This window comes from Perognathus longimembris, chromosome 8 (assembly GCF_023159225.1).
Source record: "Perognathus longimembris pacificus isolate PPM17 chromosome 8, ASM2315922v1, whole genome shotgun sequence".
Taxonomy (NCBI): domain Eukaryota; kingdom Metazoa; phylum Chordata; class Mammalia; order Rodentia; family Heteromyidae; genus Perognathus; species Perognathus longimembris.
Genome location: NC_063168.1, coordinates 77986284 through 77998896, shown reverse-complemented (window position 1 = coordinate 77998896; position 12613 = coordinate 77986284). Strand labels below are relative to the sequence as shown.

General features: G+C 44.2%; 1 protein-coding gene across 4 annotated transcripts; it reads left to right on the top strand.

The window, feature by feature from the left end:
* The first annotated feature begins 389 nt into the window (after window positions 1-389).
* On the top strand, window positions 390-6836 carry Fam110c (family with sequence similarity 110 member C). Of its 4 annotated transcripts, XR_007211961.1 has the most exons (3): window positions 392-1659; window positions 5145-5334; window positions 5517-6836. XR_007211961.1 is itself a non-coding variant. In XM_048353487.1 (2 exons), the coding sequence occupies exon 1, from the start codon at window positions 652-654 to the stop codon at window positions 1627-1629; it is 978 nt and encodes a 325-aa protein (XP_048209444.1). In that variant the 5' UTR covers window positions 390-651; the 3' UTR covers window positions 1630-1659; window positions 5517-6836. The 4 variants fall into 4 exon arrangements, 3 of the variants coding, with proteins under 3 accessions (XP_048209444.1, XP_048209446.1, XP_048209443.1); XM_048353487.1 differs by lacking the exon at window positions 5145-5334 and having other exon boundaries at window positions 390-1659; XM_048353489.1 differs by lacking the exon at window positions 5517-6836 and having other exon boundaries at window positions 390-1431; window positions 5145-5352.
* Window positions 6837-12613: the final 5777 nt, after the last annotated feature.

The following is a 12613-nucleotide window of genomic DNA, read 5'->3' as shown; positions in this document are numbered from 1 at the left end:
GACAGGAGCCAGGTACCTGCCAGGCTTATGGGTTCTTTCTGCTCAAATAAGCGACCCTAACTTATGAGGCATTTTCTTTCCTTTTATATCCTATTCCTTTGCAATAATATGTACTCAGGTAGAGACTGCTGAACTGAACATTTTCAAACATGCCGAGGTCACTTTAAGAATCCAAAGGACCAGAGGTATGTGTCCCGGAGGTCCTTCTCTGTGGCTCCCACCCACTTCCTACGAACCCCAGAACTCTGGGGGCTAGTGGGCAGCAGAGGAGACCCAGAGCTCAGGGACTCTTGTTCCTCTCATTCCTGGCTGTGGGGCAGGGAAATAGCCTGGCACTCCCAGCTTTGGCTCAGCTGCCAGGAAATTGGGAGTGGAGGGGTGGAGAGGCCTTGGAGACAGAGGTGGGGGCGGAGGGAGGCCCAGGGTTGGGAACACCTGGCCCAGGCCGGACGCCAGGGGCGGGGCGGAGCCAGCTGGAGGGCGCTGGGGTGACTCACCGATCCCTGCCGACTCTGGCTCGCCAACTCCAGACTTCGGCGACGGCCCCCAGGAGCGACTCCCCGCCCCACGGGAACTTCGGAATCCACCCGGGACTGACCGGCGCCTAACACTTAGGCTCCAGCGGGACCGGCAGGTCCGAGCTTGGCGAGGATGCGCGCTCCTCCGGCCTTGGGTGAGCAGCGCAGCCCGAGGCCATCTCCCCGAGACGCTGAAGGGACCCTCTACTCCCAACCGGCGCGTCCGGCATGCCGGAGCGCGGTGGAAAGGCTGGCCGCCGACCGCGCCAAGTACGCGCACAGCCCCCCTGGGTCAGGAGGGGCCCCCTCTTCCGCGGGCCGCAGCCCCGGGGCTGTCAGGGGGCAGTTAGGACTCGAGGCCCCCGCGGCCCTGGCCCCGGAGCCCGTGGCCCCGGCGCCCGTAGCTCGCAGGGCGGTCGCGCGGAAGCCCCTGAGGCCCGACTCGCTGGTGATCTACCGGCAGAAATGTGAGATTGCGCGCGGAGGAGCCGGAGCCGACCGCTCCAGGGGTAGCCTGGTGAAGAAGCTTTTCCACGGACCAGGCAAGGAGAAGGCGCCGGGGCCGCTAGAGACGTGCCGGGTGGAGGCGGGGGAGGCCTCGCGCCCCAAGCCCTGCTCGGTGGCAGCCGCAGCGCCCGAGAGCCCGGGGTCTCCCCTCGCCCCGGCCGCCTCACTTTCACCCCCAGCGCAGGCCGGGACCTCAGCCGTGCCTGCCGCTACGCTCCCTGTCCTCGAGAGGCGGGTGGCCAAGCGAAGGGACCTGCAGCGTTCCCGGTCGGACCTCGGCTCCCGCTTCTCCACCGCCAGGCAAGAGGTGGACACCTTCTTCAAGTACTGCGGACTGGACCCTGAGGTAGTGGAGGCTCTTGGGAGGGAGAACTTCTCTGCCCAGTCCGACCACACCGCCCTCAAGGTGCGCAGCGTGAGCTTGGCCACCTCTGACAGTGGCTTCTCCCGGCAAAGTGAGGATGGGCTGCTAGGGGAGGAGCTCGCTGAACAGGTGCCCAGCGCCACCTCTGTGGTTGAGAGGAATGCCCGTATCATCAAGTGGCTGTACACCTGCAAGAAGGCCAACGAGACCCCAAGGCAGGGGCTGCAGGGCTCATCGTGACCACTGTGCTTGAGGAAACCAGCCCCCAAGGTGTGTTGTGTGCCCCGGAAGCTGAGAGGGGTGGGGCTGGGGGTTGTGTGCGCGCGCACACACACGCACACACGCATGCACCCTCGCAAGCAGTCTTTTTTTTTTTTTCAAATTATTATTATCAAACTGATGTACAGAGAGGTTACAGTTTCATACGTTAGGCATTGGATACATTTCTTGTACTGTTTGTTACCTTGTCCCTCATGCCCCCCTCCCTCCCCCCTTTTCCCTCCCCCCCCCCCAGGTGTTCAGTTCACTTAAACCAAACAGTTTAAGCAGTCTTAATAGTTGCTTAAAGTTCAGTCCCTACGGTGTGCAGGGAATCATGAGATGAAAAAAAAAAAAAAAAAAAAAACAACAAACCGCTGGTCTAAGCCACACACAATAGGCTGAAGTTCTAGTCACTGTGCTACATCTGATTTCCTGGATAGTCCACTAAGATAACGCCTTCTCACCTGGCATATTATTGTGAAAACAGGAGAAATCAGAATCATAAATACTCTTAGCATGCAGTTTTACTTCTCTGTTGTTACCATTCCACTGGAATTAGTCTCAGAGCCCTGGCTTCTCTACGCCTTTGGACAAACTCTCTAACCTTCTGGAGGCTCCTAGGTGCGCATGCCACTCCAGACAGGCACTGCTGTAGCACCTCCAGTAAGGAAGGCTCCAGGTACTTGAGGTCTTAAATCTGGAATGATGGGTTCTTCCCACAGTTTGGCACTTATTTAGCAAAATAAGTTTGTTATTTGGCTTTTATTTTATTTGTCTTATGGATTCAGGTTTTGTTTTTTTTTTTTTCAGAAGGGAATGGGACTACATTGCATCAGACTTTAAAGGCTATGATGCTGGGAGCTAATGAAAACAATTCTAAATGGCTGTATTCTATTTGTCCTTATTTGTCTCTGAAGATAATATAAACTTCCCCTTAGGACTTCCAGGAGCAAAGAACTGACCTCAGGCCCTTCTGCTGAATGAGGATTTCCTGGTGGAACTAACCCTGTACTTATTTTTGGGAAATCATGAGGATAACTTATTTGTTTCAGGGTTTTCTTTGAGAACCAAGAATTTAAACATTGCAACATTATTTTTCCCTCACTCTTCAACAGCAGCTTGGTATATCTGCCTCTGTAATAACAAATGAAGACTGGGGGAAGTGGGCAGCAACAGAGATTCTCGTACTCAGATAATTTGTGTCTCAGGATAAGAAAAAGCCCCCAGAACTTCAGAGTGGCCTTACTGAAGAGGTGAAAATAGCAAGGAGAGGTAAAAACCCAGAAGGCTCATGACTGAATTTCTCCCTTATAATTCATTAAAGATTTCAACTTTATACTCACAAACATTCCCAGAAATTATGTACAAGAAGTCAAAACTTCTAAAACATTCCATGTAATTCCATGTAGTTTCAAATTGCAAGTTGTCTTTTGGATCAGATATGTGTGAAGGCTGAGTACCACAGCCACAGTGGACACCCAGGCATGGAGGAGGATAGATGGGGGGCTCAGAGGGAGATGCAGTCTTGGGAATAGGATGTAGCAGAGGGAGCAGGAAACTGTAAAGGGCCTGTCTCCTGTGCACACTAGAATCCTGTGCTTTAGGCCAGGCATTCTTTGTCTACAAAATGAAGGGAGATAGGCAGATGTTATCTAGTCTCTCTATGTTCTGTTCAGTCAACACTTTTATGTCTATTCTTAAATTGGAACCTGGAAGGAAATCCTGGGGATAGGGAAAGTATTGATTATTGGACTGTTGAGCAAGGACATTTATGAATAAGGTCCCTCCAGGTGGCCATTAGGTAGGATTGGAGGTATAAATACTGGTAAGATACTGGTAAATACTGGTAAGATGACATGCAATCAAACTGAAATAAAACCTGACACTGTAAAAATAAAAGCAGCTACTCTAATTTCTTTACTCCCTCATCTCCAGTGTTCCAATGTATAAGTAGTAGTCTGAAGTACAATTTAGGATGTTATGTACAGAGTGGCCTTCCCAAAGACCTGTTAGGTTTGACATTGGAAAAAATGCAACAAGTTTGGTTCACCTGTGACAGCTCTCACATTGTGACAGACAGAAGTGAACTGAAGCAAGGGGAAGTGAGGGCTAGAATGGGAAATTGCCCAGGGAGAACAGATGAGGGCAGAGGTTTCCTGGCTGTCTTACCCCTGTTTTTCCCTCTGCTTTACCCTGTTTCTTCCAAATGGGGATATGTCATCTGCCCTCTAAGCCACTGCACTTTATTGCTCAGAGCAAGAGAGTGTCAGTTCCTCAGAGCCCATCCTGGCTCTTATATGGCATGAGCAATCACCAGCACAACATTCTTTACAAAGTACTCCCCAAGACCTACAAGGCAGTCTCAGAAACCGTTGTACTTCTTGAAGTTGTGAGGAAGACTTAAGTGAGTTTCCTCGGTGTTTTCCACCTCATGGGTTGATATCTGCTCAGTGCCACAGCCCCCTTCATTCCCTCCTAATACATGTGTCTTCTGAAGAGAGCTTCAGTTGAGATAGCCAAGACAGGAAGCCCACAACCCAAACATGCAGCCATGGGTAGTGTGATAGCCCCAGCTACCAACACCGGAGTTACCAGTCTGAAACCATTCCTTCCATGTTTCTGCAAGATTTGGAAGTGCAAATCCAAGTTCTGCCTCTTCTCTAGTTTACCAGTACATTTGTGTTGGAATAATTAGGGATTTATGTGAGAATTTTATGAAAATTTCCAAAAATGTCCAATGAACATAATTAAGTAGGCTTTATAATTCAAAGGATAAAATATAATTTTATGTAGATTTTATCCCATTGGTAAACTTTGATTTATAAATTGTAATAATTAAAATGATTCCACCTGAACTAAATTGCAAGTTTCTTACCCCATATGAAAAAAACAAAAGGTTGTTGATGAAAAATGAAAAAATCAACACCAGACAATGGCTCCTAGAATCTGCACGCAGCCCACTGTGGGAAGTTCTGATTATATTTCTCCTAAACTTAAATTCATGAAAATTCAACGAAAATTATTTCGTTTTGGGGCGGGGGTCACCTTCCTATTTCAGTTTATCAAATAATGTGTCCCCAAATGTCTTTTGTATAATGTATAAAATGGTGGTTTTAACACTGGTTATAAATATTGCTGCAGACAAAAATATTCAGATTTTCACAGGCCCCTCTACATGACCCTGTGATAAAGAAGTAACTGTGAAGTTCCAGTAAGAGTAGGATAGACTTGAGTCTTACTCCTGAAGAGTGCCATTGTATACATAAAAGAAAAACACCAGCCTCTACTTCCTCTCAGATGCATTGGGGAGTTATGCAGTTGCTACCAGGAGCATAGTGTAAGTAAACAGGTGGATGAGGGGTACAAGGTCACAATCACCAACTTCCTGGTCAACTTCCTGTGGCTTTGGGAAATATTGGTGTTTGAAAAAGGTGGGTTGTTTATCTTCAAGTATTTGATTGGACTACCTACCATGTTTTCTATTTTATTTTCAGCTCTAGCTAGGACAATTAGCACTGGCCTTGTCAACATTTGAAGCCAACTATCCCATGAGTAATTGGAGACAAAGAGAACTTCAAAAGCACAGAGAAAGGCCTGCAGAGAAATTTGTTCCATCTGATGATACATCTTACTTCTCCTTGATAAACTGGCTGACTTTTCACAATTTCAAATACAAGAAAAGGGGTATTTCAAAACACAAAAGATGTTGAGCTCTGTAGCACAGTTACTATAGCAAAAGGAGGCTGAATCGTTGTATTTTTCTCTTCTCAGGAAGCAAAAATTCCTGATAACAAAATTGTGGGTGACTTGGGACTTTAGGGCCATTTGTGCTGTGTGCCCAATAACATGAATTTCTGCTTTTCCAGGAATAAAACACCCTGCTTGACAAGGCTTACATAATTTCCAAGAGTTTGAAATTCTATGGAGGAGATGGGAAGACACACCCCAACTACTGGCTGAGTTACCACTGCTAACAGCAGATCTACTGAGAAATGTTCTTTTTGTTAAAATGTATCCACTTCCTGTTCTCACTGGGAAGCTGTGAAAAGAAAAGCTCTTTGGAAATGTTTTCAGAGGCCTGTTTATGACTGACTTGCTGACATAAATACTGCAGTGCCTTTTGACAATATCTAAATTGACTTTTTAAAAGGAAAGCAAAACCCCCAAAAGAAGCTTGAATGCTGTGGTATTTTCTCATTGTGCTAATTTTCACTGCTTAAAGTAATTTAACTATGAGAAAGTATTTTCTTAAAATGATATGTGTTCACACACCATAGCATACCTAAATTTCCAGATATCATTACAATGTAAACTGAAATTAATTCCCAAACTGTACAACTAATTATTTTGTTGAATGAGTCAGAAAGCACATTCAAAATCACTTGAGGATCACGAGGTCATTTAATTAATGATACTCACTGCTGGGTTGTAGCCATGTGAAAATACTCACATAAGTGAGATAAGTGAGAGCTGAGGTGCTTCGGTGAAGTTTTGTTGTTTTTTTTCTCTAATGTTTCTCTATGGTTTAGACATTTGGCAAGGAATCTTAGAATGCTGTGGATTCTGTAGTAGCATTCACAGAGTGCATTCCACAGTGTCTTCTTCCTCAGAAGAAGGTAGAAACATGTTTCATGTGGAGCATGGGTGTGAAGGAAAAGTCTTACCTGTCTTGGAGCTGAGGTCTACACCTCAGATTTGGCACCAATCCACTCTTCTCTGCAGAAGGTGTGTTTCAAGCAAGAGGCAGCCTGCAGGGCTGGCAGGGTTCTTGGGTCTGAGTGTGAATATCAAGGAAGTGGACCCCTGATTCTGAACTTGCCATGAAACCCATCGTAACAGGATTTTAGATTCAAAGGCTTCTGACAGAAATTTTGTATTGGTAATAAACCCCTCAAAATCATCATCCACACAACTGTTTCTCAAAATACATCTGTCCAAGAGCAAAAGTATTTGAGATAAGAATATGGGAAGAAATGGGTTTCTCAATGGTAAAGTCTTTTATAAACCACTCACTTTTGAAACAATAATAGTTTAAAATATGTTCTGTACTTCTAACTTATACTTGAGAGGAGATATTTGCATGACATAACTATTTATTTTTGCCTGGTGCTGGTGGCTCACACCTGTAATCTTAGCTACTCAGAAGAATGAGATTGAAGATTTTAGTTTGAATTCAGCCTGGACAGGAAAGTCTGTGAGACTCTTACCGGCAATTAATCACAGTATAAGCCAGAAGTGGTACTGTAGCTCAAGTGGTAAAGTGCTAGTTTTGAGCAAAAGGAGGTTACCAATAGCACCTAGGCCCAGAGTTCTAGGACCTGGTAAAAATGTAGAGATTGATTATATCTATATGGTCACTAATCTTCAGATAGAATTTTTTTTCACAAAACTCTCCTTTTATAAGTTTCTTCTAAATTATTTACTTTTTTGTCATTTTTTGTATATTTTGTTTAATTTGTCTTTTGCATATGGAGTGCTTGTCACTTTGGAAAGTGTTCAGTTCTGTGTTGATTGCTTTCAGTTAAGTTCCAATTGAACACTTTTGGGGCTTTGTTGGCTAACAGATGGGCCTCCCTTGCTGTGTCACAATAGCAGGTTTCCTACTGGAGGAAATATTGCCCCAATGTTGCTCTGCAAATGCTACTGTTTTGCTGGTCACTATATTGTACTAAATTTAAAAAGATGTCAAAGATGACAGCAACTTTTTAAAGGTTCTCATATACCCAATTCCTTTATTTGTAAAAGTCCCATTAATTTATTATGTAGATGCTTTGAGCAAAAGCTTTTCTACTCTCTACTGTCAGAATAGGATGAACTGCATCCTGGACCATATTCACCATTGTGATAAGTGAAACATATGAAAAGAAACTGTTTTCCAAGCCATCAAAGTCTTTCAGAACTGTGAGTACTTTCAATAGTGGTATGATGTGAGAGAATCATTAGGTTGACATGAGCTCTGGAAAGATATACAGGAGACAGGGCCTGAAGAATAGGGGAAAAAGGCAGTGCAGAATGCAGAAAAGGCAAATTAATCCCCTCTTCCTTTCCTTCAAATTCAGACTCTTCTGAATGACTCTTGAGAATGTCATTAGGGGTAAGACATTCTTCTCTAAACCTGAATCCACCCCAGTTTGCTGAGTGACTTTAACAAATATTCATCTGTAGTTCCATCTGCATTAAAATCTTACCGCATTTTCTCTACTGCTGAGCAATGGTTATTGCTGTAAAACTTTTATTTTTCCATGAAAGAACAGTATATAAGTGATTTGGCTAAATGGAACAAAAGAAAACAGATTACTGTAAAGCAAGGAAAATAACTTGGTGGTGACCTTTCTCACTGGTATGTGGATTAAGATCAGTATTGTTCAGAAAGGTGTTAATGTACCTGGAAAATTCCCTCATATTGTGTGTGTGTGTGTGTGTGTGTGTGTGTGTGTGTGTATAGTCATATACATGGTTATTAAACCATGGGTTGCTGACAAGAAGAAGGAGGCTTCACTGGATTCTGCCCTTAGTAAAGGTTCAGAGTTCATTTTTATGTTATGATTGTTAGTGCCATAAAAATCTAGAAGAAGTGGTTGTTAACAAAGTTTATGTAAAGCATTTTTTCACATGCCATATGTAACTGGACTGCAGTATATTATTTTCTGTGTTAAAGAAATAAAAGTATCTTCTGAGTTGATCTTGAATGGTGAGTTTGAACAAGATGAGACTATCTTGAAGACAGTGTACTTATTGTAGTGTCTCCTGCCTGCACCTTCTCCCTTTCCTCTTCCAAGGTCACCTAATCAGATTACAAATGGAAATGAGAAAAGATGTCCAAGACTTGGCCTATGGGGATGCATGCAGCCTGAAGTCCCCTAGTTTTGGAGATGCGTTTCAGTATAAATAGTTTTCAGTATTTAGTACTTGATCTGTCTTCAATTGTCTTATCTTTTTAAAGCAAAAGATAGGAATCTTTTGCTTTAAAAAGATTTCATGTTCTATTAATTGTACAGTGGTTAGGTGTTTACATTTTACATATTTATTAACAAACTGCATATAATATTTGCATGTGGTACTAGGATGGAAACACTGAATAGAAGGAAATTGAATGTCTCAGACAGTAGCTTAGAAATACCTAGGAGAAGCTGATGGGGACAAAACTCAAACTTTAGGAAATGCACTCCTGCCCAATAATCTCATCCTTATTGTCTATGCCACCATGCCTTAGACTCTGGGAATGATTGGCATCCTTGTGATGATGTGGGTGTTAATCTAATAATAACTATTTGTTTTTAAGTGAAAATAGGTTATTATCATTTAGAAATTGAAAATCTCAACCACAGAACTATGTATATAGAAAGATCTGTATCTGGGCTTCAGTTGACCCTCTGGAATACTGTATTTCAGCTTATGTAGCAGTTTTACAATGCCAGGTCAGGGCATTACAGAACTGAATTAGCCCAGGTCTTGTGGTATCAAAACAGTCATGGTCCCAAGTAAGAGTGACTTTAATCAAGGTTGTCCTTAGTGAGAGGACTATTTATGCACATGCGTATATGAAAGAGTCCAATACCACAATAAGAGTTCACTAAACTTCCTGTTGTGATTGGTCTTCCATTCTAGTAGGGGTTTAGATATTTAAAGAAATAAAGAGGGAAGAAAAGATGATAGATATGTGTATGAGTGGATGTACATGTAGATGTATGAATGTATGCATTGGTGTATGTATGTATGAATGGATGAAAGGGTGGATGAGAATAGTTGGTGGATCTTTGGCTAAGTAGACATAGATGATACAAATAAAGGGAGAAAGCATGGGAGATATGTAATAAAGCAAAGAAAGCAAATAATAATGAAAAATGTTTTGAGTCTGATTTATAAATTTATACATCCTTTTTGGCTCATGAATTTTACTTGGTAGTCAATCTTCTTGAACCATAAGTAAAATTTAAAGTCAAAATCCTCAGAAGAATCAAGAGATGCATGCATGCAAATTTTCCTCACGAATAAGAAATATTTTCTTCAATGGAATGTTATGATGGATCTCTGTAGCTTTGAAGCTTAAGCTGAAAGGAAAGCAGAAGACTCAAATGAGGCCCTGAATCAGCCTGTATGCTGTTTAGAAGGTTGGTGGTCAGGAGCTACACGTGCTTTTCTTTTCCTTTTTTTTTGGGGGGGGGGGAGGGGGGTCTTATAGAGGAATTCTCTATTTCAACTTGTGTATAGAAGGGACTTACTTTAGCAAATTGTAGTATGTTTTCTTGAGTGACTTCTGAGAATTGCTTGTCTCTCAGACACAAACTGTGGGAATCAACAACAGCTTAAGTTTGGGCTAGTCAAGACAATGTTGTCAGTCCTTTCCTGGACCTGATTACCAAGTTGGATTGCAGTACTATGCTTCTGAAAGGCAAAATGCTTTCTGGTGCCCTGGGTGCCCCAGTGTGGGCTCCCTTCCAGGTCTGTGTGATGTTCTAGGAAGGAACACCAGATGGACATCTGAGAAGGCAAGCAGGGGCATGCTCAGACCAGAGGAAGTCACCACGAGAAACTACATAGTTCAGCAAGGAGGAACTCTCGGCTTCAAGCTCCTGCTCTGCAGCCTAGAAGACAGACCTTCTCCCTGCTGTTCTGGGGAGCCTTGCCTTAGGGAGGGGAACCTTAGTAGGGCCACCAGCTGTCCCAGTTAGGTTAGGGCCAGGGGCTAGGGGCAGGGCCAGGGCCAGTCCTAGCTACTAGGAAGTAAGTGCCTTGATGATACACACAAACCTCAACCTACATGCAAATAATTACCTCAAAAAACCAAAACCCTAAGTAACACACATAAAAAATGCAGAGGTTGGGGCTGGGAATATGGCCTAGTGTTAGAGTGTTTGCCTTGTATATATGAAGCCCTGGGTTTGATTCCTCAGCACCACATATACAGAAAAAGCCAGAAGTGGTACTGTGGCTCAAGTGGCAGAGTCAGTGCTCAGGTGGAAAGCTTCTTTATATATGTCAAGGAATAAAATTTCCACAAATTGAATTTATAGATCAAAGAGACTTTTGTTGGTGATCCTTGTATACCTGGCATAATCCCATCTAAGAAATGGATTGGCACAATGGTTAGCCTTGGTGTGGTAACCCTGGCCAGACTTCAGTGGCAGCACCAAAGCTGGGTGGTTGACACCAGCCACTTCACATGACTCTCTTTGTGGACTGAAGCACTGGCATGGATGATTGTCCCCTTGGTGGGTGACTGCTAACTTTCTGTTGTTTGCAAAACTGGACTGTTCCATGAATATGGGGCTGCTAACATGAGTGACACCATCATTGCTTGACCTGTTCTGCTGTGCTTTGTTCAGGAGCACATGCCAAAAAACAAACGACCTCCTGTAAAATTTATTAAACATATTTACTATTTTAGTATAGTTTAAGAATGAATTTTGCAATGTATATGGGTAAATTGTATGTTATGTGAGTTATAGTTAGAAAACAAACTCCTAAAAAACTCAAAAGAAATTAACTAAATGGGTAAATGATTGGCATAGACACTTTCACCAAGGATAGCATAAATGGCTAAGGAGAACAAAAGCTTTGGTCATCAAGACCTTATAGTACGACAATGAAAATTTTATCCTATCAGTTGTATGTGCTCAGAAAAATAGATTTACAATAAATCTGCTTAAGTATGTTGTAAAATACTGTAGTGCACATCTGAATGAAGTGATAAGCTTAGCTAAATGCTGGTGGCTCAGAAGCAGGGAAGTTGAAATAAAGACCCAGCTTCCTAAGAGAGCTCTTGGTCCCAGAGGTCCCAGGTTTTGACCTGAAAGAGGAGAGGGACCCCTCCATCCCAGGGCCTGGGCAGCAGTACAGCTGCCAGTGAGGGACAAGCAGCTATGGGTAGAACAGTGTCCTGAGTTCCGAAGACAAACACCCTACTTCACCCAAGGAAATGCTCTTTTTGTCAGTGTCACAAAATCTAAGTCTTCTAGGGGCAGAAAGAGGAAAATATGGAGACACTGGTGCAGGGAAGGAGAACTGGGACCCTCCTTGGGACAGGCCCAAGATGGGCCCGAAGGCCACAGCTGGGGCTCCTCTTCCTCGGGCTCTTACTGGAACCTCAGGACTGTCAGGAGGGGCTGGGGTTTTGGACATTTGCCTAGGGCAACTGTTGCCCTACCAGTGAGGAGTTTTCCCCGCCAGGCGCGCACAGCTGGGGCCTCCACGCTTCCTGCTTAGGGACAAAGCCCAGGCCCTGAGTTCAAGTCCCGGGATCAGCACCAAAGTAGAAAAAAGAACACATCACCTATTAAAAACTTGCTGAAAATGATATTGATACTTATGAAGGGTGGTGATCACCTTTCCTGGCTGATTCTCTCTAGTCTTTTTTCCTGAGGGACTGGCTGACCCAGACACCTCCTCTAGGGGCGTCCTTCCCTGGGTACTCCCTAACCCGGCACACCTCCCTCCCAGGGGTCTGTGGAGATAGGATTGTGATTGCCCCTGGACTGTGCCATCCTGTTTAAAGGCCCTGTACTCTTCCCTATGGTAATATGGCATCTGCTAGGGTGACCCAGACCCTTGGGTGGTCTGGTTCTGTGTGGATCACCTCTGAAGAGCAGTACAATGATGGAGGGTTCGTTCTGTGAAGAACATTTGGTGGAGTTGCTGGTACCCTGAGGGACCAGTTTCCTTTTTTGTGGCAGGGCCTCATGTGCCCCCACAGAAGGATCCTGACTTTGTTTCCTGTCCTGTGTGTATACTGGCATAGGTATCCACTGTCTGTTTCTGCTTCTAGAAGCAGATGGCAGGTATGGGGGGCAGAGGAGGTGGGAAGCTCTCTGTCTGCCTGCCCCAGGAGGACTGGATCCCTTTCTCCCACCAGGCTGGCTCCTCCAGAGTCAGAGGGAGGCAGCAGTGACTACTGCATTTTAGGTTGCTACAGTGAGTTCTATCTGTCTGTGTTCCACATGGAGAACCCCAGGCCCATTCCAGG